General features: G+C 41.4%; 1 protein-coding gene across 1 annotated transcript; it reads right to left on the reverse strand.

The window, feature by feature from the left end:
* Positions 1 to 27,480, reverse strand: CNN3 (calponin 3). The gene is made up of 7 exons (XM_053391691.1): positions 27,235 to 27,480; positions 9,031 to 9,152; positions 6,994 to 7,060; positions 5,290 to 5,427; positions 4,611 to 4,727; positions 2,339 to 2,485; positions 1 to 1,180 (listed from the first exon to the last, which is right to left on the reverse strand). The coding sequence occupies exons 1-7, from the start codon at positions 27,289 to 27,291 to the stop codon at positions 833 to 835; spliced, it is 996 nt and encodes a 331-aa protein (XP_053247666.1). The 5' UTR covers positions 27,292 to 27,480; the 3' UTR covers positions 1 to 832.

Consider the following 27,480-nt stretch of genomic DNA (forward strand, 5'->3'; position numbering starts at 1 on the left):
TGTTTTCTGTAATTTGAATTTTGTATTTAATAACACAAGTTATCACATGCCTCCAAGAAAACAACATTTATTTATAAAAAATACAACAAGATCGGTTTATGATGAGAAATGTGGCAATAAATACAATTCAAAGAAAAGGCAATTCTACATGGATACATTATGGCACAGGAAATAAAAGTCAACGCACCATCAAAACATGGAGACTTCTGTGGGCTCAGAATTTATACAAGCTCCCTTTTTAAGCAAGACAGCTCTTTTTCTATAAGCTTGGTCAATTTAGATATTGGAATGGAACACACACAATCACAAATGCACATTTATTATGTCTACTGTGAGTTTAGAGGTTAGCAAGCAAGTACTTATGAACAGACAGAAATCTTGCAGGTAACAAGCCACAACCTCAGTTTTTGTGGCATGGTCCACAATTAAGTCTTACAGTTTTCCACATAATGGAACTGTAAATAAAAACATTTTTTAAAAAAGGAAAGGGCTGATATAGTATGTAAAATGCTCATATCAGAACAAGGTTGTAAAAAAATGCATAGTTTTTATTATTAAAAGACTTGGCTGTATAAGAGAACTCCCCCTTTCACAGTATTCCTTTTTACTTCATATGCAGTTATTGTTATGCTGTAGACTGCAACTGTTACAGCACTAAAGGCAACTAGAGAAGGAAAGGGCAGAGAAAGGAAAAAGGAATGTTATGTAAGGCAATTATTTCCTTAGGTACATGAAGCATAATGTGTAAAGAAGACGGGTAACAATTCCACAAGGCTAGTTTCGTTCTTTACTGAATAAAATAATAAACTAATACTGAGCTTTTGAGGCAAATCTAATAATCAATGCCCTGGTCACTGTACTGACCGTGATAATCTCTCTGATATTCATCTTGGTATTCGCCGTGATAGTCATCTGGATATTCTGCCTGATAATCGCTATCGCTGATTTCTGACCCATTAGTTCCTGTTCCTTGACTTCCATTATGAATGACAGGTTCTGTTGGTGCAGCACAATACTTTGGATCATATACTTGCCGTCCAAGCCCATAAACGCTCATCCCTTTCTGGGAAGCCACTTTGTTGGTGCCCATTTGTAGTGAAATAGTGGTGTTGTCCATGGGTTGTAATGTGAGCTTCTGGTCATAAATGTCTCGTCTTGTACCTGGTGCAAGCATCCCTGCCTAAAAACAAAGGGTTTAAAGCAGTTTGAACAGCATTGGGACTTTTAAAATAATAATGAGTGATGGCAGGAATGCACGTGTGCATAACATTTTCCAGATACTAAGCTACTCAGCATGGAAGTCTCCTAAGTGAGATTCAGCAAGCAACAGACTCCTCATCCCATTACAGAAATCAGAATAAAGCACATTAGGAAGAAGCTATGGGTGCATGCTGAGGATCTTCACAATTTTGTATGTGTATTGCAAGGATGAAGAGCATCCTAAGTGATTATAAACTGGGTAAGGAATTTCACAGCCTCTTTGATTATTCTGAGCTGTAGGCTACATCTTACCCCAAAGCTATTTAACATCTATATGAAGCTGTTAGGAGCAGTCATTAGGAATTTGCAGCACAATGTCACCAGTATATGTTGATATCTATTGTGGGTTAGCAGGTCTCAAGTTCAGGAACTGGGTCATATTGCCTTTTCTGAATAGGGTTGCACTCCCCTTGAAGGAGCAAGTTTGTAGTTAGGAAGTACTCATTGAATTGTGTTTGTCAGCAACTGCAAAGCCCCCTCGCACAGCTTCTGTCCTATGTGTAAAGCAGACTGTTCTCCCACACATTAGCTGATGCACATCTTGACCAACCAGGATTTACCTCTGTGTGAGAGAGCTGGTTTCAGGGAACTCTCATGCACTGGAACCCAGTGCTAAACAGGGCTGACCTTGTACATCAGCTGATATGTGGGGTCCATCCAGTTTGATCTAGGTGTGAGAGAGCTCACTAGAAGAAACTCATGTACCTGAACCTGCCAAGCTTCAAAGAGGATTACATTGGACCAGCTGCCACAATGAAGAAAAGCTTCCTTTTAGCAGCACCTTGCTGCCATAGATGCTCTGAAGTCTCAACTTTCAAAGTTATACCCACCAATCATAATTGGCCCTTTAGGAAGATCCTGGTAAGAATCTGGCCCACGGATCAAAAAAGGTTATCCCCCCTCCACCAATGCTACAGATTACATTATTCTAATGCACACAGAAATGGTGTGGAAGCTGCAGCTAGTGCAAAATGCTGGTCTAGAAATATTTTAAAATAAATAAAATACCAAACAATGAAAGATAAAGTTTAGGGCTGCAGAAACAAATATCTTAAATATGAAAGTAACTTTTGCTTACCTGACTAGCCCCTTTGTTAGTACCCATCTGCAGGCTTATTGTTGTCTGGTCAAATGGTTTATCAGTTTGCATCTTTGGATCATAGAGATGTCTCCTAGTCCCATAGGCAGTCATGCCTGCCTGGCTGGCACATTTATTGGTTCCCATCTATAAAGAGAATGAGGATCACTTGAAGAAAGGAGTTCTGATTGAGAACTACCATAAGTAAATGTACTATACAGTGGTGCCCCGCAAGACGAACACCTCGCAAGACGGAAAACCCGCTAGACGAAAGGGTTTTCCATTTTGGAGGCGCTTCGCAAAACGAATTTCCCTATGGGCTTCCTTCGCAAGATGAAAGCCCATAGGGAAATCTCCGGGACAGCGGGGAAGCGCAGCGCGTCTTCCCCACTGTCCTCGGACCTCCTCCGAAGGCTGGTGGTGGGGCGGAGAGACCTCCTCCTGCCACCAGCCTTCGGAAGGCTGCTCCGAAGGCTGGCGGTGGGGCGGAGAGACCTCCTCCCGCCGCCAGGCTTCGGAAGGCTCCTCCGAAGGCTGGCGGTGGGGCGGAGAGACCTTCTCCCCGCGCCAGCCTTCGGATGGCTGTCCTGAAGACTTGCGGTGGGAGGAGGGTTTTCCTTCCCACCGCCAACATTCAGAATGCTGTTCTGAATGTTGGCGGTGGGGAGGAAAAACCCTCCTCCCACCGCAAGCCCCGGGAACAGAGGAGAAGCGCTGCGCGCCTTCCCCTCTGTTCCCGTGCCTGTCCTGAAGGCTTGTGGTGGGGAGAAAAGCCCTTCTCCGCACCGCCAGCCTGGCAAGCGGTCTCCATAGGAACACATTAATTGATTTTCAATGCATTCCTATGGGAAACCATGCTTCGCAAGACGAAAAACTCGCAAGAAGAAAAAACTTGCGGAACGAATTAATTTCGTCTTGCGAGGCAGCACTGTACTAGACCAGTGTATTGAAGAATGTAACATATATAAGTTGTGGTGGTGTGCTCAGTGCAGGGAGTTCCTGGTTCCCAGGGAATAAGTCCGTTTCCTTCAGATAGCAGACCTTAGAAGGTGAGAGAAACAGAGAGGAGACCTTCAAATACACGGTAGGAGCATCCTGCTCCTAGAGCTAACAGCTCTTCTGCAGAATGAAGTTCTTAGGGCAGGGCATGGGAAATGATCCTTTAAGAGGGGACATGTTACTTAGTGACTTCCCTAACTTGTCTGAAGGTTGCAGACATCACATATTGTCTAAATAGTATGGGAGAGCAGTCATGGTACACATTGACACCAACAACCTTGGGAAATGTTTGTTAGGCATGTTGTAATCCAAGATCTCTGAGGAAAGGAAAACAAAGGGTTTATTAGAGTAGTGTTAATCTATGTGTCAAAGCAGGCAGAGAGTCAACTCAACTATATTAACTTCAAAGGAACAACAGAATGGGTGCCTTTATGCCCTGGTTTGGGCTCCTTGGAGGTGTATCCATTTGGTCCCTGTGGGGAGCAGAATGTTGCATTATATAAAACTTTGTTACCCTCATCTTATGTTCTTAAGATTTCAACTAAAAAGAAATATCTAATACAAAAAGTACTAAGATGATGTGTGACTGCAGAGAGGGTTATTCAAAGATTAGTTACAGAGAGCCAACCTGAAATCTTCACGGCTGTCTTCTACTCTACAAATTACATTGAGTGGTGTGGTAGAAATTGCCTCCATGTCCATGCCTACACCATACCAGTAACATGTGTAACTTCAGCTGTGTAATTACAGTGCCAATCCACCTGATTACATGAACAGAAGATTCACATGTTACTGAGTAGCACAGGAATAACAGAGGCAGTGTTAATCACGCTTTTCATGTTAACAGGTAAACCAGTTTAGTCTATGGACTAAAATAGAGCAGTTCTACTGTGACCTACCTTATTCTTCCTCATGTATATAGCTTCCTCATGTTGTTGCTACTTACCTGGAGGGACAAAGTGATGGCGAGGTTGGAGCTATGCAGATGCACCAGAGGAAATGCCAGATTGGCTCTGCCAGGGCTTTGCCCCTCCAAGTAAGCAGCAGCAAGTGCCTCTTCCAGCAGGCTATTGCTGTGGCTCAAAGCCACTCCTGCTGTTTACTAAGCATAAATAATTGTCCATTTACACCTTAAAAGGTTTTCCTGTGTATACCGATATACAGCACAATCCCATGGATTCAGAAAGCAGCCCCATTGAGTTCAGTGGGGCTTGCTCCCAGGTATGTGTGTACAGGATTGCAGCCTTAGTGAACTTTCAACTTTTCTGCTTACCTGCAAACCAATCACACTTTGTCCAGCCTTCAGTTTTCCTGCATCAAAACTTCTTGCTTGCTTTTCTGCGTATTTGACACCAATATCGATTGTAGTATGAAAGCCTTTGGTTTTTGCCTAGGAGGAGAATAAAATAACAGCATTTCTAATATACATTTTATACAGGAATACCATTCATATCACTTGCTTTTGGTTGTCCTTGATTTAACAATTCTGCGTTCAATTTTAAACCAATTAATGCAGGGGTCAGTAAACTTTTTCAGCAGGGGGTCAGTTCACTGTCCCTCAACCCTTGTGGTGGGCTGGACTATATTTGCGGGGGGGGGGGGATGAACAAATTCCTATGCCCCACAATTAACCCAGAGATGCATTTTAAATAAAAGGACACATTCTACTCATGTAAAAACACGCTGATTCCCAGACCGTCCGTGGGCTGGATTTAGAAGGCGATTGGGCCAGATCTGGCCCCCGGGCCTTAGTTTGCCTACCCATGAATTAATGGATCATTGATTGTATAGTTTCAAGAGCTACTTGGCAACAGAGCTGAAGGCATGGATAACATCCCACAACTTCTGCAGGCCAAGCTTCATATTTGGTTTCACCAAGAGTAATACAATATAGCTGCTAGACAAGTAGATCAGTGTAATGCACTGGACTGCATATGTCATTATGTACATACCAGACCTGCTAGTGCCACCAGTGATGTCTGAACCTGGGTCATATTTCCGTTTTCAAAGAGATCATTTGCTTCAAATATATCATGTGGTTTCATGCCATATTGTTGTATGGCCTTTATAAAATTCCCAATGTTCTCCAGCTGAAATTAAATAAATGCATGATGGTCTTAGTGCTTGATGATATTGTTACATAAGGCAGAACTAAATACTGTATGGGAAAGTATGTAATAAACTTGGAAGTTTTTTAAAAATAAAGAATGCCACTTTGTAATTGGTTTCAAGCAATTTGGAGTGGGGGCGCGCACTGGGGTTGCTTAAACCTTTACCTGACCTGTTCTCCACTCTAAAATTCCCCCTTTCATTCCTACTTCTCTTTTTAAAGTGGCTGTCAGGATTTTCTTACACTTGCTTGCATGTTTTTGGTTTTTGTTTTAATTCTATTCCCCCTGTTTCTCAAAGGAGACTCAAGATGGCTTAAACAATAATAACAACTGAATAAAACAACCTCTTTAAAAAATGCCAATACACATTCAAACATTAATAATACCCAGTCTGTTTTAACAAATTTCAGCAGCACAAAAGTGAAATGGAACTCGGCCAGCATAAATTACAAAATTAACCAAAAGTTTATTTAAAGAGTCAGAGCTTCAACAGCTACCAGAAGCAGTATAGTGATAGGGCCTTACATTCATCATTCAGCAAGGCATTCAATATAGTAGGTGCCACAACATAAAATACCCTGTCCCTAGGTGACAGACACCAGCCCTGCTTCCTGAGGTTGAAGGATTTGGAGCAGAGCCCAGATGACGATAGGGAGTGTGCAGAGAGAAACGTGGAAGGAGGCGGTTCCTAAGGTGCCCAGGTACCAAGTGCCATTATGCACACAATGCGGAGATGGACTCATAGGTTCAAGATTGTTTTAAGCACTTGAAGAAGCTTCCTGCCTTTGAGCTATAAATGAAATCAGCAAAGAATATAGATCTGATGGTTTAACTCCTTAATTTTGTTTTACTTTGTTCAGATCTGCCAAACTGGCAGGTCTAGTTTTATTCTAGTTTTCCTACTGTATGCCAGCAGTTGTTTAAATCCAGTTTTCAGTGAGAGACAAAGTTTCTCAAGAAGGCAAGTGTTCTACTATGACCTTTCCTGTCTCAGTATCTATTTTCAATTTCATTTTGTATTGCCCATTTATTCTTTCCTGATTTGTGCAATATGGGTAATTACATTTGTTCCTGTAGTTCTATGGGTCATTTATTTGGAAAGCAAATACAATGGACCAGATTCCTTGGACAATTAATAATTTAAAAGTGTATATAGCTGTAATGGGGGGGGCAGAATAGAAGGGCGTTTGCAAAGAGAAAAAGATTTCACCAAGCCTAACAAAGTTGTAATCAAACCCACCACTTCTCTAGTTTCTACAATAATTGTCTAGTTTCTTAATATTCTACTCCCATAATATTAAATTACCAGGTTTGGTACTTTCAATGGTATTCTAATAGTAAAAAGAGAAGCTTTATACTGTTTAATCATTAATGCTTGCAAGGTGAACAATTGCTGTTTCCTCAAAAATAAATCAGTAAAGGCGAAGGTGTTGAAGGCCTCACTGTGACAATAACTGTCATTAAGCTTTCATTCATGCATTTTCTCTCTCCTTCAGAGAGACACACTATATTATGTGAATACAGTATTTAAATTAGTTTGTTTACCTGATGCCAGTTTAGTTTGGATTGATTGATTTTCTTTACTGATCCCGGGTGAAGTTTGTTGATAAGCCTGTAAAAAACAATCAAGTAAATAAACTGCCTTTCTTTTCGCATAGCCACCACCAATTTTAATCTCCATATTACAGCACTACTAATGCACAGATAAAAACCAATATATAGTTGTACCTTGGAAGTTGAACGGAATCCATTCCGGAAGTCTGTTCAACTTCCAAAACGTTTGAAAATCAAATTGCGACTTCTGATTGGCTGCAGGAGCTTCCTGCAGCCAATCAGAAGCCGCAGAAGCCCCGTCAGACATTGGGCTTCCAAAAGAGCATTCATATACAGGAACATTCACTTCTGGGTTTGGGAGCCAAAACGTCCGAATTCCAGGGCATTTGGGATCCAAGGTATGACTGCATATTTTATTTGTACGTACAGCTTATTGGAAGGCAGTTTGCATAATAGGCATGCTGGTATAGCCACTTTAGAAGGGACTTGAGCCACATATCTGAATGTCCTCCTTGGGGGGCGAGGAGGAAGAAAATGAGAATGTCAGGAAAAACATGCCATCCTGTGCGATGAATTTGTTACATTTTAAATTCCTATAAATTTTAAATACACTCATAAATGAAAATGAGTGATTCATGGGGGGAACAGTGTGAGTGAGCAAACCCATTCACCCTTTCTGCCCTATCTCATTGCAATCTGTTGCTTTAAGCAGCTTTCCCCTTGGCTCACTTCTGGAGTTTGAGCTAGGCTGGTGGAAAATTGCTTGAAGCAGCTGAGCACAATGAAGTAAGGGAAGAAGACAAAGAATGTTGTTTCTCGCTTCATGTGCTGCTTTTTGTATCAAGGGCAGATCTCTTTCTTAACATGTGAACAGGCCCTTAGAAACACGATTAGATAGGCTCAACAACTTTGGTTTCCATAAAAAGATCCAACAAGTTTGTGGGTGTCAAGAATTTTACTTTTTGAAATATGGCAACCCTAGCAACACTTAGTAATTTTACTGGAAACCACAGGATGGGAGTGTTATTCTGCTTGGATCCTACTTGCAGGTTTCCACAGACATCTGGTTGGCCACCATAAGAACAGAATGCTCCACTAAATGGACAATTGGCCTGATCTAGCTGACTCTTATGCTGATTTTAATTGCTCTTTGGCAGGGAAGGTTCTGGTATATTATCCTATTCCCTTTTCAGTGTTGCTTAGAAGACACACTAGTGATACCAGTGCTATTTGTTGTTTGTGTTTTGTTTTTTAAGAGGAAGAGAAAAGGCAGAGAGAAAGAGTTGCCAGTTATAACGGACAACAGTGTTCTTTTGTTTTTAAAAGTCATGTAGAAAATATTTTGGTAGGTGCAACTTTTATTTATTTATGCAAGGGCAGCTGCATCTTCCAACATTACCTGTTCTATACACCTGTTAAAAGATAGCAGTCCTGCCCTCTTTTGTGTATTGTAATTCTAAAGGGGAGAGAGAGAGAGAGGTGGGCATATCCAGGGAATGGCAAAACAGAACCCTGCTAGGGGCGCAAAATCACCCCCGAATGCTCCGACTTGAGGAAAGAGTTACTTGTGTGAGGTGAGAGGCATGACAGGCAAGTTGTTTGGATTACAATTGCCTCAGAATAAACTGAGATTGGGCCCCCAATGACTAGTGTTGCCACTGCTGTCTTCATGCTCACTACTGACAGGTGCTTTTAACTTCTCCCAACTTTTGTGTGGAGCCCTCAAAGCCCCCTCTCCCCAGGGGACCCAACTAGACCCTGCCTGCCTGGCTCCCTGCTTGTTCGTTGAGATGGAGGGCTCAGCCAATGGCTATTGCAGTAAAGTGATGGGGGTGGGTGGTGCTGATACAGTTCTCTACAAAGGGTGCAAGGGACCCTAGTATGTCTTTGGGTATATCTGGTAAAATAATAATGGGGGGGAAATCACACTGTGTCCTAGAATTAAATGTGGATCTTATTTCTGAAAAAGTTGGCTACTGGCCTAGAAACTAAAGAGCTCTGCCTGAAATAAAACATGATGTGGCTTACTCGCACAGTATGATGCCATCCTTTAAACCCAATTGAAAGTTGGCTCCAATGCTCATGCCAGTAACTTCTTCAATCCAGTTGCGGAGATCTTCCTCTATCTGTGGATCATATTTCAAAGCAATCTGCAATACAAAATAATGATCAATTCAACACTTTCTCTGATTTTAATAATGCAAAATTCATATTTGATTAGACAAGTATATTTTATAAAAGCATCTGAAAATGGATCCAGTGCTATCCCAGAAATCAGCGTCAATAATTAGCATAAAGTATTACAGTATTCATCATTCTAAACCCTCATGATAATTTTCAGCTGTTCAAATAAACCAAAGGGTTTTTTCTTTGGAAATCTCTTGTCTAATGTCTATTCTGTTCATAAGCAAACTCTGCTGATGCAAGTATTCACTGAAATTCTACATGACCTTCCTTGTATGTCATTCTGTTCACTTAGTAGACCACTTGCATCACAGCTGATTCATAACATATAAATTAACAGTTCAGCACTATAGCAACAGTAAACAGTAAAAAGAAAAAAATACATTCCAATACCAAATTTTAAAACCACTTTTGCATTATATTACCCCATTCCCATTCATTTATCATTTGGAAAAGTACAATGTTAGACACAAGGAGGGAAAGAAAGAAAATCTGGAGCAAATCTGAGTCAGAGAAAGCAGTTAGCAATGCAATCCAATGTATGTTTATTTGGAAATAAATTCCATTAAGTTCAGCAGGGCTTGCTCCCAATTATGTGTGCACAGGATTGCAGCATAAGGGCAAAAAAAGACTGTTCTTTCCACTTCTAGTTGTATATGTAGATACACCTCAAATTAAAGAAAAACCTAGCATATCAAACTCAAATCACAGATTTGTTACTCTTTAGCATACTTTTGGGCAGTTAATAAGCAAAGTTGCTTGCTGATGAATAGTAAAAGAAAATTGCCCCCTCTAGTCCTCACACTGATTATTGTAAGTTGGATTAGGAGAGGTAATATTTTACTCTTTTACTGATATTCCTGCTTAACAAGGAGTAAGATATGTATGTTCTCCAAGTCTCTCAGAATCTGTAGGCCGTGTGCCGAGCCAATATTTCACAGTAATACACAGTGTACTATCTGCTTGTATGGTGTTGCTACGAAACACAGCAACGTGTGAAATGATGGGTACAGCATCTAAGAAACGTGTTTACTTTTTGCATTCAGTTTTGAGACATCAATAAAAACAAATGTGGCTCTTGTTTCAATATCACCTTAATAAAGCAACAATATTACAGTACAATCCCTACAGCCTACCAAAGGCCACTGAAGCATCACTCTACTGGCAGGATGACACTTACACTATTGGAAACACCTTGGAGCACCAGGAAAAACTTTTCTGGGTGTGGATGCCCCACCAGCAATGTTCCACTGGTGCAGAGGGTCAAAATGGGGCATTCTGGGAGCAGCTATGGATTCACAGGATGCTAAGCCTCCTTCCCCTGATGTGCCTCCTACAAAGGTCTGAAGCTACAACAGCACTGAGACTGGTATAGTAATTTCCCCTCACTGAGGTCATTGGGCAGGAAAAACAATCTTGGGGGAGCTTTGCTGAGAAAGAGGGCCAATAAATATTTTAATTAATGATTTATTTATTTTTTAATGGAGGGTTCATGCCTTAGGTGGAGCAAACCAACAGAGCTATGGATGTGGTGGTTCTTCTACATGGAAGCATAGATGCACTGCTTCTGCTGAGAACAACCTGCACATACAGAACTCAATATCTGTTTGGCACCTATAAGGAACTTTCCACAACCTGCTCTCTACACATGCACAGATATAGGGGACACCACTGTTCTATCTATGGTATCTTTAATTGAATCTCAGACACAGTAATGCTCATCAAATGCAGTAATATTCACAAATGACACAGCATACAATCAGAAGGAACACACATTGTTTTTTAATTTTAATTCTAATGGTTTAAATCAATGTTGTTGTTGTTGTTATCCATTTGTCTCAAGAGACAATGGAGTGCACCTCCAGGGGTGAAGCCAAACTGCTGTGTTAACACCAAAGTGACCTCCCCTGGGGTGCAAGCTTGGGCAGTGTGTATGGCGGTCCTGGGCTGCTCAGATGACAAGACCCCAGCCCAACCCTTGGCCTTGCTGATGTGGTCCAAAGGAAAGCAGAGCAATATGTTTGGCACCAGCCTGGATGCAGGAGTTGCTGAAAGGAGGCATACAAGACGCCATCCAACCATCTTAGGGACTCCACTCTGGATTTGTATAGGGTTTACTCCTTAGCCTTTTCTTCTTCCAAAGATATCTCGTGAAGTAGTGGAGGTTTCAGATTAGAGTTTTCCTTCCTACATGGGCTACCCTTCCCAGGTTGATGAGCCTCATCTGCCCAATCAATAAATAATACTATATGTGTGTATAATATACAGTTTGTTGCTTCTATGTTTGAGCTGAGACCCTTTTTAATAATTTAGAGATAGTTAAGAGAGCATGTTATCACAAGAGGCTTTCAGAGAAAGGCATTCAGCTGTTGAACTGGAGAGCACAAAGGGTGAGTAATGTTTCTATCCAGACCACTTATTACCAAGGAATGTCATCAATTTTGTTGTTTCTGCCAAGTCATCATTTTTCAATCTTCATTTCTCAACCTTCCTGAACATTTGAAACATGATACTTCCATAGTGAGACAAGGAGTAAAATACTCAGTACCTTGAAATGCTTCTTTCCTCACTATGCTCCAATAGCCCTGTACTAGCCACATGACACGTTACCAAGAATGCCAAAAAAACATTTACTACACACATGCAGACAATGCTGTATTTGTATTACCCCACCCCGCCATTTCCTTCACAATATCACTGAACTAGGTAGTTTTTGGGCAGACCTGCAGTACTCATCTGTAAAGGCAAATAAGTCATTTGTAGCTCTAATAATAATTTCATCAGATTCTAATATTCTATCATGTCCAATACTTGTCTAGTAATTGCTTCTGTGCTATAAGGTGTGTTGTTCACATGACATAAGGCTACTTGTATGATTCTGAAAGAACGCATAATTGCTATTCTCTGAAAGATTACAGCATATTACATTATTTAAAATATAGGAAGTGTTCACAAACTATGTACCTATCCTAAAAATAAAATAAAAATCTTCCACTCACAATGTTACGGTTTCTAAAGCTCATGGCTGCACAGATGTGATTGACAAGCCAGTTTCAGACTTTCTTCACACATGAAGACCTAAAAAAGTAGGGCTTGAAAATCACTTTCCTTGGCCTGTCATTGCCACATTCTACATACACCAATCTATGACCTTTGTACTTTGGACCAAAGGTCTGAAAAGGAACAGCTATGTACATAAAGCTAGACACATGTAGGAGCTAAAAGCAGTTTCTACTCCTGCACAGTTAGGGTTTCCCATAACATGGATCACCAAAGCACATACAGCTGTATGTGCCCAGATGTTGCTTTTCAGATCTTAGAATCATAGATTGTAGTGCTATAAGGGACCCCAAGTGTCATCTAATCCAACCCCCTGCAATGCAAAAATTCTGCCCACAGCATTCCTGGGGAGACTTGCACCGCCAACCTTCTGGTTAATAGCCAGACACACTGACCCACTGCATCACTGGAGGATATCTTCCCCTTTATGGGTTAAATTCAAGGGCTGGGCCAGTAGGGTGAGCAACACTGCAGGCGAGGCCAGAAGGAACAGTCCCACTCACTCCTCTTCCATGTATTCACTGTACACTGGGACAGTCTGAATAGGACTAAAGAATATAGGCAATTCTACTGGAATCTCAAGAATCCATTGGCCTGCCAGTAACTGGGAGCAAGAATTCAATGACCTGCATAGTTTACAATCTCCATTACCACCAAAGCCAAAAAAAATAAGTAAAAAAAGCGAAATAAGTTATGCATATAAGAAGTACAGTATTTGTTCAATCTGTACAGTCTAGCTATTCTTCACATGGAAATTGTGCAGAATTTATTTTTAGCTCAGGCTACATGCAGCCCTGTTTATAGGACTGGGCTTCGAGAGAAAGCAGAGTTGGATGACTCTCTTCTGTTTCCTCCCAAAGTAAAGTTCTTAACCAAAGGTACTATTTCTGGGTTAACGGAGTCTGTAACCTGAAGCGTCTGTAACCCGGGGTACCACTGTACTTTGCACTTACAATCATTCACTCTAACAATGAGCAGGTGCTCAGGTCATAGCTGTCAACTTTCCCCTTTTTTTAAGGGAAATTCCCTTATTCCGAATAGGATTCCTCACAAGAAAAGAGAAAAGTTGACAGCTATGGCTCAGGTATAGAAGCTTAGAAGTTGCAAGACTGGAAATGGAGCCCTGAAACAGGTCTACAAGTTGCAGAGCTGGAACTGGCATAGGCAGTGCTTTTATTTTTTCTTAAAAAAATGTTTAGGGGTACTCTCATTTTCCTACTCATATTGAAATACTGCCCCTCAATGAGGCCAAACTTAGATTCACAAAATGTTTAGGAGTATGCGTACCCCTGTGTCCCCCCCCCCCCCAGAAAAAAGCACTGGGCATAGGAACTAATCATATGTGGGAAAGTGAGATTTAATAAACAAGAATAAAGAATAAATTAAAAGTGCCTGAGGCTGTAATCCTAAAGTGGTGGTAGGGAACTGAAGTCAGATGAACTACTATTTAGCCAAGGTCCTGTGGGTTTCTTGCTAGCATGGGAGAAATGCTCTGGTATGTTTCCATGCATTCTGCATTTCTTTTTTCTTTCTTTCTTTTAAACATTATTTTCCTCCCATTTGGAAAAATGTTTTCCCATTGGGATTTTTTTTTTAATGCCCAATTTGGGCAATTTAGATCAAAGAAATTTCCCAGACCTCCCCAGCATGCACCAAATATTCTCCTTTTTTGGCCCAACTAAAGTTGGACCTCCTATGCCAATTGGGCCAAGGTCTCATAAGTTTGCAGTGTCAGGGAGGGGGAATAAAATATATCCTATGGCACATGGGACATATAACTACAGCTGAAATGTAATTGAAGTCACTTCCTATTAATGTTATACATATAAAGACAAGCCTTTTGTTTTTCTAAACTCTTGCCAGCTCTTAAATTAGTTAATAGGAAAAATAGGTAGGTGATAAGGGTAGTAACTGACATAACAATTAAAACAGTTATAATTACATTTATATATATTAATATTTAAATTTATTTTAAGGGGTGTTGCTGTTTATTAACCATTCACTTTTTATAAAGTTTCCAAGAAGTATGGGTACAGACTGCATAAATTCAGGAACAGCTATGAGGTATTGTACAGAATCACTATAGTAAGACAAAACAACAAAACAAAATTAACTTTATCCTGCTACATATCCAGAGGAAACTCAAACTGACTCAGGAAGAGGATGTACAGAAGCAGTTATTACAATGTCCAGTGTTCATTAGGAATAAGGTTAAGACCACAAATGTTTTGGAAATACAAATAATACCAAAGTTATTTCTTTGTCTCTGAAGGTTTCACATGATCTAGAAACATAGATAAGGGAATACCATGTATTTACCCATGAATGTTTATATCTGGCTCCCTGATCCACTCTGTTTTGACTTCATAAGTTTTTCAGCCAGCAGTACATCCCAGACCTTGGTTAGGAAAGGATGTTTGGTTCAGACAAAATGCCAAACCAGTTAAAATAAGCCACAGTTTGTAAGCCAACAATTAGGCTGGCATGGTGCAAACTTACTAGTGGAGCCAAGCTGGTGCTCCTGCTGGTGGGTCTGCACCACACTGACCTCCTCACCCCTCTCCCCCCATTCATAAGCAGCAAGCAACTAGCCTGCCAGGAAGTTACGGTAGATTAAAGGCTTCACACTCACAGGTGAGGTGCTTCTGCACCAGACTATTATTATTTGATTTTATTGTTTTTAATTGTTTTATGCTGGGACCAACCAGATAGAAGGACAAATAGAAATTTTCAACTGAATAAATAAAATAGACAGGTAATATTGCTCAGGCTTCTAGTAATTCATTACCTAGTACATCATGTAAAATTAATCTCTGCTTTGGCAATGAATTGATCATAATCCTCTCCCTTTTCTGCTCTCAGCCTTATAGGAGCCACATTTATTCTGATTAGTACTACAGATTCTTTAAAAAGCTACTGAAGCTATATTTTTCAAAGACAGAAAAGGGTCATTGCTTTTTGTAGAAATATGTTGTGGTACAATGTTATGATCTTGCAAACTGCACATAAACTAACCTTACTAGTCTGCAAAGGGCATCAGTTAGAAACACAAATAATTAAGCAGTACATGGGTACCTCAATTTAAGAACAGCTCTGTTTACAAACTATTCTGTTTACGAATTTTGCCTCGGTCTAAGAATGGAATCCGAACGGTGGAAGGGCACTGGCAGTGGGAGGCCTCATTAGGGAAAGAGCGCCTCGGTTTAAGAATGTTTTCAGTTTAAGAACGGACTTCTGGAACAGATTAAGTTCGTAAACCGAGGTACCACTGTCTATAAATGTCTTAAATGAAGTAACAGTGAAGAACTATTTGAAAATTAACATGTAGCAAGTAGGACATGTACCATGTACTGTGCGAGCAACACAGGAATATAGGAAGCTGCCTTATACCAAGTCAGACATTGGGCTGTATCCAAATAAGTGCTATGTGAACATTCTGGCAGTACAGTGGAACCTTGGTTCTTGAACTTAATCCATTCCGGGAGTCTGCTCAACTCCCGAAACTGTTCAAAAACCAAGCTGTGGCTTCCAATTGGCTGCAGGAGCTTCCTGCACTCAATTGGAAGCTGCGGAAGCAGCGTTGGACGTTCGGCTTCCAAAAAACATTCACAAACTGGAACACTCACTTCCTGGTTTGCAGCGTTCGGGAGCTGATTTGTTCGGGAGCCAAGCTGTTCGGGAACCAAGGTACCACTGTACAAGGATTTCTGCTTGTGTAACAAAATGTACTCTTCCCGCCCCCCCCCCATGTGTTCAAACAATTCCCCTAACCTCTAGGGCAGATTGGTGGTGGTGCAGGGTACACGCAGGCAGCGGTAGAAAGAAGACCTTTTGTGCTGTTGAGACACAGTGGTTGAACACCGCTCAATATTTTCTACATCTACTGTCAGTGGCAGTTTGGGTTTCAGACAGAGGATGTTCCTAGCTCTACCTAGAGATGCTGTGGATTGAACCTGGGATAGTCTGCCTGTAAAGCAGATGTTCTACAGTACCATTAATACATAACCCTAGCTCATCTTCCTTTTTAAACATAAAGTGTTCCTTGAAACTCAAAAGCTATTTTGCGATATCTTTTTAGTCCTTGACATCACCAGTTGATAACCCATCCTTTACTTCAAGCAGTTCAAGGTGGTGAACATGGTTCTCCCCCTCTTCATTTAATCTCCACAGCAACTCTGTGAGATAGGTTAGGCTGAGAGGCAGTGACAGGCAAAAAGTCATCCAGCAAGCTCCATAGCCATGTGGGGATTTGAACCCTGGTCTCCCAGGTCCTAATCCACCAGCTGCTACGCCACTCCGATCTGTTAAGTTTTTCAGGTAAATAAGTGTAAATTACCGTACTGGTTTTGTCATCTACCTTTCAATTTCTTAGCCATCATACTACATTACTTAAAACTATTCCCCAGTAAGGTACACAGGGACCTTCTCAAAAATTTGTTGGAACATAGTGCTGTAATTAAACCCTGTTTCTGCTAGGCCAAAAGCAAAAAAATAATAATGGAGAAACGGGTCATATTAACTACTATGTTGTGCACACAGTTGCAATTAAGTGTCTAGCAGTAGGCAATTAGTGTATTAACAGGTATCATAAATTACCTGATTTGTTTCAGATCTCATTACTCATTAATTGCTGTATTCTACATTCTACTCTAGCTGCTTATTCTTAAGAAGTTGGTCTGCCCTTATATAAATAACAAATGTTAAGAAGTGATTATACTCCATGTTTTTCTTTTCCATACTTTATAGTCCCTATTTAAATGCCTGTACACTAAACCCAAATATCTATACCATCTGAATTAGTAATATATCCCAGAGCAAATCATGAATAGCAGGGAGGGTCTGCACCATATCCTGGTCAAGTCTTTGTCTCTGTGCCAAGTTTTGCTCCAGGGAAAATGAAAGTCTTGTTACAAAGGTAGCAAGTATCCTGCAAAATCTATATAGACCTCTATATCTATGTGCAATTACCTCCGCATACATCAAACAACAGAACACATAAATTGTTTAACAGACGTCATGAGGCTGATACCCGAGAGGGGAAAACATTCATGCAATGTTGTGTTCCTGCTCTTTCCATAAATTTATTCAAAGGTAACATTGTACTGTGCTTTGATGTTATTGTCAATTGTTTCTGTTTTTTGCTGCAGTGGCATATATGTATTGCACATACACAAAGAACAGTTCAAATACAATGAGATGGACAAAACCAAGTACAACAAATTGATGGTAGCACAATCAAAGTTCCACTTGAGCAAGCTTTGTATACTCTCTTTAATAACAACAAATGTTTCAGTAATATTCTGGTGAAGTAACACATAAACAATAAATTTTTGTAGCAAACATGAAAAATCTCAGCAGATAACAACTTCATACTTGCAATTTAGTGATGTTTTTAAATGTGCAGTGTAATTTTGGCTACATTCTTGAAACCACCCACTCAAGAGAAATCTGGGTGTCTATTATAGAGCTATTCCAATTTTTCAGCAATACTGTACAGCCTTTTTATTTTGAAAAGTAATGTTATTTTATAGCAAAGACGACTTAATCAGAAATCTCCTACACATTCTGAAACCTTGTTCAAGTTAAATAAAAACTGGTGACACTTCTCCAATTTAACAACATTCCTCTGATTGACCTCTTAATTTCACCTGTCTAAATAATGAGAGAAGGAAAACTGTTGCAAGTTACCTTCAAGACTTGGTGATACCACCGGCCCTCAAAGGGACCCCATTATTAATTCATCATTTAATGCATATATTAGACCTTTAGAAGTGGTCATTTGAGGATTTGGTGCAATGTGTCACAAGTACTCTGATCACACCCAGCTCTATTTCTCCTCTGCACTGGAATCAGTTGGAGCTGTGCAAATGCTTAATCTGTGTTTGGAGGCAGTAAGGGGTTGGATTACCTTAAATGGTAGTGCTATAGATTAGTGCTTCCTGGGTCTGGGAATGAACAGTGTCTTCTGGATGGGGTTGGACTCTCCTTGAAGGATCAGGTACAGTCACAGGGCAAGGGCGGAGAAGAGAGATAGCTTGACTAGAGTAATCCATACTCTGGAACCTTAGACTACTTTAATGTACTCTACATGGGATTGCCCTTGCAGGTGGATTGTACACCACAGCTAGGAAAAAATACAGCAGTGAGGGTGTTGGCTAGTGTACCTTTGAGATACTATGTAACACCAGTCCTTGAAGAACTGCACTGGGGCCTGTTTGCTACTGAATGCAATTCAAGGTGATAGTTTTGAGATAAAGGTAAAGGGACCCCTGACAATTAGATCGAGTCGTGGACGACTCTCAGGTTGCAGCGTTCATCTTGCTTTATTGGCCGAGGGAGCCGGCGTACATCTTCTAGGTCATGTGGGCAGCATGACTAAGCCACTTCTGGCGAACCAGAGCAGCACATGAAAACACCGTTTACCTTCCCACCGGAGTGGTACCTATTTATCTACTTGCACTTCGTGCTTTCGAACTGCTAGGTTGGCAGGAACAGGGACCGAGCAACGGGAGCTCACCCCGTCGTGGGGATTTGAACCGCTTACCTTCTGATCGGCAAGCCCTAGGCTCTGTGGTTTAACCCACAGCACCACCCGCATCCCAAGTTTTGATGTACAAAGCCCTAAATAGCTTAGAACCCAGCTATCTGAAGGAGCACCTCCTACTGTCCTGTCCACACCATCATCACACCAAGCTTCTGAAGCACGTAATAAAGCCCCCTTGGTGGTGGAACAATCTTCCTCCTGAGGTTAGACTGACACTAGCATAAACTAGTTTTTGGTGCTAGTTGAAAACATTTCATTTTCACTATGCCTTTCACTGTATTTGCCTATAGCTGGGGTGATGTGTACATTGAATTTTATATTGTAAACTGCTGCTGTTGGTTTAATTATGTTGTGGCCCATAATGAAGAGCAGGATAAACATTTTACAAATAAAACAGGACAGCCTCTTGGACAGAGCATGATGCACAGGCATGAGACAAAGACAGGAATTGTTCATTAATATGTTTCTGTGATAAAAGAGAGGAAATGGACTGCTAGGAAAAAGGTAGGATATCATTTATTTGTTAATCATTGTAACACCTCCACTTAATTGCTATTACTATCACTAATAGCAATGTTTATTTCAGTTCTTGTTGACAAGCAAGACTATGACTTTGTAAGTAGAATTTTATCTAAGAAGTGGCCTTACATCTCATATTTTTGTGCATTTTGATGTCTGGTATCTTTACTCTCTTCATGTTAGTAAGGAAATACAAGGTTTTTTGAGGGATTTTTATTCTGTATTAATTGTGAAATTGTTCTGCAATCTTTTATAAGGAAAATGATGGATAATTACATATTTATGTGTTGTATGAGTAATAATGTATTTGCATCTTTTGTTTGTTTTCATAAGAACACTTTTTGTTGTGAACTGCTTTTGAGAGTAGTGTACACAGAAAAGCAGGAAACAAATAATTTGACTTACTGACATTTGGCATTTGGTCCCATTTATAACAAAGCAGAAAACTTTAGTTATTAGCAGACAGATCTGTGAAAGTATCTACATAACAATTTGAGCTGATTCTCTATTACTCATCGTTGACTTCCAGGGTACTTAAACATATGTGTCCAGCTGGAATTTGGCACTCTCTTGGGATAGAAAGTAATTGAAGAAAACAGAGGTAGGAACTTCGGCAGGCAGTTAGCAAATGTTTAACTGCCTTTACCTGTCATCCCTATCATAAGCAGGCACCTTCTTTGACACGTTTTAAACATCAGCTGAAAACTTTCCTATTCCGCCAGACCTAAGCAGGCAATGAAGAGTACATCGCCGACAATGGTCTATTGATGTTTGTTTTCAATTTTTTAATTTTTAACTTCTTTAAATCTATTTATCATTTTATTGTTTGGTTTATCAGATATTTTGTATTTCAGCAAACTTTGGGGCTCAGGTGAGCCTGTGGATTCCTCCTTCTTATGTATGGGTGATGTAATTTTAGCTACAGAAGACCTGACACAGAGCTTGAAAATCGGAAATACAGGAAATTATGATGATAAATGCAGATGACTGAACAGATCTTAGAAGACTAGGCAGAGTGGGAAAGACCAAATAAAATATCAGGACTATCTCAATGAACTAATAACAGCATTGTATTAATATCACACAGAATTTAAGAGACTGCAACCCAGATGTTTATTGTCCAATAAGGTTCCTGATTAGTGATGGGTCATTATTCTTTGGGCCACACCAAAACACTTTTGACTAGGTTTTAACTCTAACAGTGGGAGAGAGAAAAAACTAGCCAGTGCCTAAAGCTTGTCAGATACAATGCGCTGGGCACTGCCCAAAGGAGATTCTCATTTTGCTTTTGTTTTAGTACATGCCTTTTTGCTGAATTGCTTTTACAATATTCCCTTAATTTTAAGAGCAGTTTGCCATGTGGTAGTGTGGTTTTGTAAATCGAATACCTCCAACCTTTGCTGGGCTTAGAGAGCATATATTATATGTTACGTGCCTTGTTTTTGAGAAAAGGCCACATTATAGTTCTCCAAATTGTAGCCATAATATAGAAGGAGCAGTTATCCAGATAGTAAATAACCTACTCAGTATTAGAATGGCCGATGCCAGTCAGACACCTGGTAATCCTAACTTGTGCTCCCAGTTTATTTAACAAAACATTTGTAGTAGCTTAGCAGCCTGACTCTATGCAGAGCTAGGGCTGCCTAATCTCATTGAAATTAATGGCTTTAGCATATCATCCAACATTTCTCCAATGAAAATAGGGATAGCCTAAGGAAAAGCGGGCCATTCTGGGATCAAATCAGAAACTGGGACGTCTTCTCTAAATCAGGGACATCCCTGGAAAATAGTGACATTTGGAGGGTCTGCTTTAGGCAAGCCTAAATCAACACAGGATTGTATTGTTAACAGGGGTCTTTCAAAATAATTTTTGGCTTTGAGTTCTGCACACTGCCCTGACTATTACTTTAACATGTAAATTCCCTAATATTTCTAAATTGTTGCTATGCCATAAATTACCAATATCTGTTGAGCTTTTCTTTTGTGTCAGCTAGTTCAGATGAGTAAATCCTATATATGCTGTGGTCCTACTCAATCTGTGTGAATACTAGGGCCAGTTATCATCAACCTTTTCAGACCCGGGGCCCATGTTTAACTCAAATATGCATTTGGGGAAGCATTTCTGAATCTTTTACCATATATTTGTATGATGGTAGTGCTCCTGTTACAACAAACCTTGGATCAGGCTGTGACCCCCTAGTGGGTCTCAACCCACCAGTTTAAGACAAGTGCTAGGAAAAATTACTATTCTGATATAGGCTTGCTCAACAATCACTGAAGAAGGGCTGGGATTGATTATATCTGGACTTCATTCTCTACTAAGGAGAATTGGAAAGGAAAACCTTCCTTACTTCCACTTATCTTCACTGTATTTTCCTGTTTTCTCAAGAATTTTTAGAAACCTACTATGGAGGAAATCCTTTTGTCTATTTTTAAATAGCATGTGTCGGTATGATTGGTTCTGTCACCCAGGGAGGCAGCAGCAAAGAATATTCTAATCTTGCACTGTTTCAAGGGATGGGGAAGGAGGACTTATTTTGACTTTTCTCACCTTCTTCTCATCCCCAGATTAGCATTATCATATGAACTACAAACCTTTATTGCCCTTATTTTTCAGGAACAAGATTACTACCAGATTCTAAGACAAATTTTGGAGCTGGGTGGCGGGAAATTTAGGCATATTTAAATAATAAAGAATAACCAAATGCGACAACCCATAGGGAAGAAACAGTGTGGCATTGTTGTTTTCATTTTGTGGTTTTATACTCTGATTTTATCTTGTGCACCACCCTGAGACCTGCAGTAATAGGGCTGTGTATAAATTAATTATTATTATTATTATTATTATTAAACATTGCCTAAAAAAGAAAGTGTGAATACTTGCCTCATTGAAGTATGAACAGTAAGATGCAAAAAAGGAAGCTAATTCTTACTCTGGGAGTAATAAATGATCAGTAGAAAGAAACAGAACTTTTATAACTTTAAATGCACCCACATCCACTATAGCTAGTAAGCAAGAAAACTTCTGTTTAATACTTTGTCATCTCCTCTTCTGTCTTTTTCCTTATTCCTCCTTTGGGAGCAGAAACAAGTTTATTGGCATAGGCATAGCCAGAGTGGGTGGGAGGCAGCTGTCCCTCCCAATCAAGTAAATAAATAAATATACTTAACTGACCAACTGCATCACAGATAGCTTGGTTCTGCCCCTACCCCACATAAATCTTGACTACATCAATGTTTCTTGATATTAGAAAAATATTTTAAATGAATCACAACTTTGTGATGTGATCAGACATATTACTTAACCAACATCAGCTCTGCAAGGTCCCCAAAATAGAAGTAAATAAAACAGAAATAAGAAATAAATTGAAGCATGTGTTGCCTCTCAGCTGTGTTTGTTTAGTCCAAAGTAAATCCCAATATCTTCATTTTAACAGCTTTCCGGGATAAGTGTGCACAGGATTACAGCCTCAGTCTCTTATCTGTAAAAATGGGATCCATGAAGTTGTGAAACAGGATCAAGTTCTGCAGTAGCTTAAAAATGCTGTGCAAATACCGGTAGCTACAAGCTCTTTTAGGAACAGTTTCTGTTAAGTCATTGCAGCTTTGTTATAACTAACTATAAATGTAGACTGGACATTGGAAGGTTTGAGTTAAAAGAAAGGCAAATGTCACATAGACTATAAGACTCCTTCATAAAAATAAGTTCCATTTTAAAATAAGAACCACAAAGTTGGAAAGGCACTCAAAGTTCATTTAGTCCAACCCCTTCTAATGCAGGAAATTAACTACTACAATATCCCTGTTAGATGATCATCTGCCTTAAAAATTCCAATACTGTAGAAAGTTCACCACCTTCCTAAGCAGGCTGCTCCAGTTTAGAACAGCTCATACTGTCAGGACTTCCTAAATCTAAGTCATGAGTTACTTTCTTGTAAAAGAGTATATAGAAATGTTGTACTCACACTGCCCATTAAGATCCCTATTAAAAGCCACCTATCAAGAGGAACAGCTTCTTTTTACAAAGCATCTGACAAGTTACTTTAGTGATAAATTTATAGAGTGCCATAACTAGTTTGGTGTGTACAAAGGAGCTTTGGACATGTTTCTCCAACATCAGTTCCTCATGGCATATAGCAAACTGCTTTTTAATATGAAGAGGTTTGGAGGTGAGCTGTACAAAGGGGGGAGAAGTCCAAAATTCTACTGAGCCTAGCTTGTGCTCCAGGATTCTAGAAGATATTAATTATAACAGCATTGTAGTTAAAATTGTATAGAATTGTTTTAATTAAATAGCCTGCTGAAGAAACTAAGTTAGTAACAGAATAGCACAGAATATGCAGAATGAAAAGGAAAGGGACTCTGGCCTGCCTAGTCCATGCCCTCTTAACCTTCATCACCTTAGCCAGTCACTCTGGAAGAGATGAGGGAGAGACGTATGCCATAAAAGTTTTATATTTATTTTGTTAGTTACCCTGCCTTTTTCTGTTGAAAAATAATTATGTGCCTCTCTAGAAAACACTTCTATAAGTTTACTTATAATAGACTAATACTTGCTATATTTCTGTAGTTCAAAACCTTTAAAACTCTTTAACAAAAACCTAAAATAGCACACCTTCTTGGATATCAGGAATCAGGTGTCTTTCATTGGTAACAAATGCCCTACAAAACTCCTGGTTTTCTTTCCAGTGGTTGCCAATAAGTAAATAAATAAAACGGAGCCAAATTATTCCACAACAGTAAGTCAGTAACTCAGACTGTAATAAAATCTGAAATAGTTGCACTAATTGTTTAGTACAACTATTCTGGTTATGGCTGCATAAATCAGGCATTTGAACGGCTATATTAAAAATGAACTGCTTTCTCCACTTATGCTGTCAAGGAGTGCAGTGTGCAAGAAATTATTGCTCAAATATATCCTGCTCACATCTATCAATATTGCAAAGTTTGATGTCTGTTCCAAATGACATCACAAAATTCAGCACAAAATTCAGCACAAACCTGTAGCGCCACATTTAGAATGCAATCCTAAACTGCATTCTAAACCCTATTTAATAAACCCTATTAAATCAATGTGACTTAAGCTGCAGTCCTATACCCACTTACCTAGGAGTAATAGTTACTAAACTCAATAGGACTTACTTATGAGAAAAAAAATTATAGAACTGGGCTGTTACTTACAAATAAACATGCATCAGATACCAGAGCAAACATTCAGCTAAAGTATGTGAAACTGTCTTAGAGCACAAAAATAAGTGCATAGGAGTCATTCAAAGCTGAAATATTCAGCTACTGCTACATTCAATTATTTCCATGTATGAAATGTTCCCTTATTACAGTGCTGTTTTAGTGTACAGATGAGGTGCCACTAACACATTTTCAAGATGAAGAGGAGTCTTGGAATATTTTATTTCCCAGGGGAGTTAATGGAAACTAAACCCCAAGCCGCAGTAGCTTCCTTTGTGTGTATCTTCCCCCACTCCTCCCCACCACTTTGGACTTGAGTGCAGCAGTGTGGAGACAATGAGCATTCTGTGCACAACGCCCACACGGATTGGCTGGGCTCCCCCCAATACCCCATGATGTAATGTGTTTGGAATGTGCCGGGACTTTAAGCTGGAGGGGGGGGCAGGGGTGGCATTTCTCATCTGTTTCCCAGACCAAGTGGGTTCAGTAAATTAACATGATGAACCTGGTGTGCATTTGCCGAATCTCACTACCTTTCTCATACTTCTGTTTAGCATGGAATGGAATTTTTTTTAAGCCTGAGAACCAACGCCATTCCCATCTCAGCACATCACTGTGTTTGGGAAAATATGACTGCATACAAGAGTTTACAGGAAATGTGTAGGTGAGGAGATAGTATCAAATATAGGTGCTGAGGGGTGCTAAAAGACTAGCCTAACAGAGGTGTGGATGGGAACACTATATCGGAGGCAAGCAAGGCAGAATTCAGAGAAAGCTGCAACTGTGTCCCATTCCCATTTTGTTTTAATCATCCTTTCTCCACAAACAACAAGTCCATACCTTCACAGCAAACGTCATCCTTGGTGGCATTTTAATCTGACAACTGCCAGTGTTTTAAAAGTGACCTCCATTTCAGAAATCAATCTGCCCTCTGTCTTTGGTACTGGTCTTTTAAATGCTGTTATAGGGATTGGTTAACAAAAACAACAACCTAAAAGTACAAACTTCCTCGCCCTCGCCGCCCAGTCCTGTTTTGAGAGGAGAGCTCTGCGTCCACACACTTGTTAAGGGGCAATCAAAAGAAGTAACCCAGGGAGGGAGGCAGGGAGACCGGGAGAGTGCGTGCACCAGCCATCCCCTTAGCACACCATCCTGCCTGGCGCTCGCTAGCTCTAGACTGGAGCCACGTAGGCTGGAATCACCTCGCGCTCCCCCTGCTGCTACTGCCGCCATCTCCCGAGCCTGGGTGGGTCCCGCAAGCCAGGGCGTGCGGGCTCCTAGGGAAACGAGGAGGTGGAAATCTTTTAAGGCAGCAGGAGCAGCAGCAGCAGTTGCACACTCGTGTGTCCCCCCCCCCACCGCACGTCAGAAGGCGCAGTCACGAGCGCAGAACTGCGCGTCCCGAAGCCACAAACCAGCGTTCTTCTTTGTTTGTTTCCCCCCCCCCGCTCCCGCAACCCCTCCTCCTCCCTCCGCTTTTCTCTTCATTAGACCCGGGCTTGTCCCGCCGCAGTGATTTGCCAAGGAGGAGCGGCTGGGCTGGCTGGCTGTTCGCCTCGGCCTCTGCAGCTGGGAGAGAAAGAAACAAAGTCTCGCTCTCTCTCCCTCTAAAGTCTCTCTCCCGCGCACACTCCTTGGGGCCTTCTTCCCTCTTAAGCGGGAGGAAGAAAGAAAGAAAAATTACACCCAAAACTTTCCCACACGCGAAAAGAAATAGTACCCTCCCCGCCTGCGCGCGAAGTTAAAGGGAGGGAGAGCGGGCCGTCATCATTCCCCATCCAAAAGGGAGGCGAAGCCAGACACTTCTCCCCGCCACCGAAAGGAGCGAAGGATGAGGGGAGGCGGCGGCGGCGGCGGCGGCGCCTCACAGTCGGTGTCTCCACAGTCAGGAGGGGAGTGCGAAGCCTCCCTCTCGTCCCCAGGAAAATAAAATGGGGACGGGGCGTGTGGGTAAAGCCGGGAGACTCTCCCGTCAAGGAAGGGAGCTCAGGGTCCACGGGGGATTCGGCTTCACCGCCCCCCCCAGCCGCTTTTGTCTCTCTGGCGATTTCTTTCGCGATAAAAGCGCGGTTGGAAGCGAAGGGCTTTGTTTCTAACCCATTAAAAATAAATAAATAAAATAAAATGGGGTAGATGGGGTGCGGTGGCGGGAGTGCCAGCCTGTGATTTACCTCACACGTACATCCGAGGACAAGGGGGTCACACGTCGTCTTCTGAGGGGAGGGGGGGAAGAATGGTGGTCTCGGTGAGGGGAAAGTGAGGGCTCCTTCCAGTCCTCCTGCCGAGAAGCAAGGGGGAGGGGGCTCACTCGTCCTACACAGCCGGAGTTTGGGGTGGGGGCTTCGTTTCGCTCATGCCCCACAGTAAAGGAAGTCCCCCCTATTACACACACACGGTTTTAAAACCACACGGCTGAGGTAACCTTCGCCTTTCACGCGCCCCCCCCCATCCCACCTAATCCCGTGCATGGTGAGGTGATGATGGGGCAGGCAAGGGAAACGAAAAACGTCCGAATTAGGCAGTTGGGAGTTTGGTTTTTCTCCCTCCCCCCCCCCTTCGCCCTAAAAGTTGTGCGTTTGGGGGGGGGAGCGTCTGTTTCCCTGACCCTGAGGAGAGCGAAACCATTCTCTCCCCTCAGGAAAAAAGGGGGCTTGTCGCCCGCGCGTCCCTCCCGGTCCACGAACAAAAGCCGAAGGAGGCGCTGGGATAACCACCATCTTCTTCGCCGCGAGCCCTACCTTGTTCTTGACCTCGGCCGAGAGCCCGTACGAGGGGCCCTTGTTGAAGTGGGTCATGGCGGCGGGTCGGTGTCCGTGTGCCTTACGCCTTGTGGCGCCAGAGGTGGTAACGCTCCGGCTTGCCTATGCTGCTGCTGCTGCTGCCTGCCTTCCTGCGCTCGACTGGGCGGCTTTCTGGGTGCTGCCTGAGCTCGGAGAGAGCGAGGGCGGGCCGGGCTCGCAGGGGGAGAGGGAAGGAGGAAGGGA

This window comes from Podarcis raffonei, chromosome 6 (assembly GCF_027172205.1).
Source record: "Podarcis raffonei isolate rPodRaf1 chromosome 6, rPodRaf1.pri, whole genome shotgun sequence".
Taxonomy (NCBI): Eukaryota; Metazoa; Chordata; class Lepidosauria; order Squamata; family Lacertidae; genus Podarcis; species Podarcis raffonei.

What these genes read in the sequence shown, in the direction of transcription:
- CNN3 (XM_053391691.1), bottom strand. Translation starts at nt 27,291, where the DNA reads ATGACCCACTTCAACAAGGGCCCCTCGTACGGGCTCTCGGCCGAGGTC. An exon ending in CGGCCGAGGTCAAGAACAAG is followed by an intron (nt 9,153 to 27,234) that starts GTAGGGCTCGCG and finishes TTTGTATTGCAG; the next exon opens with ATTGCTTTGAAATATGATCC. An exon ending in CTAACAAAGGGGCTAGTCAG is followed by an intron (nt 1,181 to 2,338) that starts GTAAGCAAAAGT and finishes CTTTGTTTTTAG; the next exon opens with GCAGGGATGCTTGCACCAGG.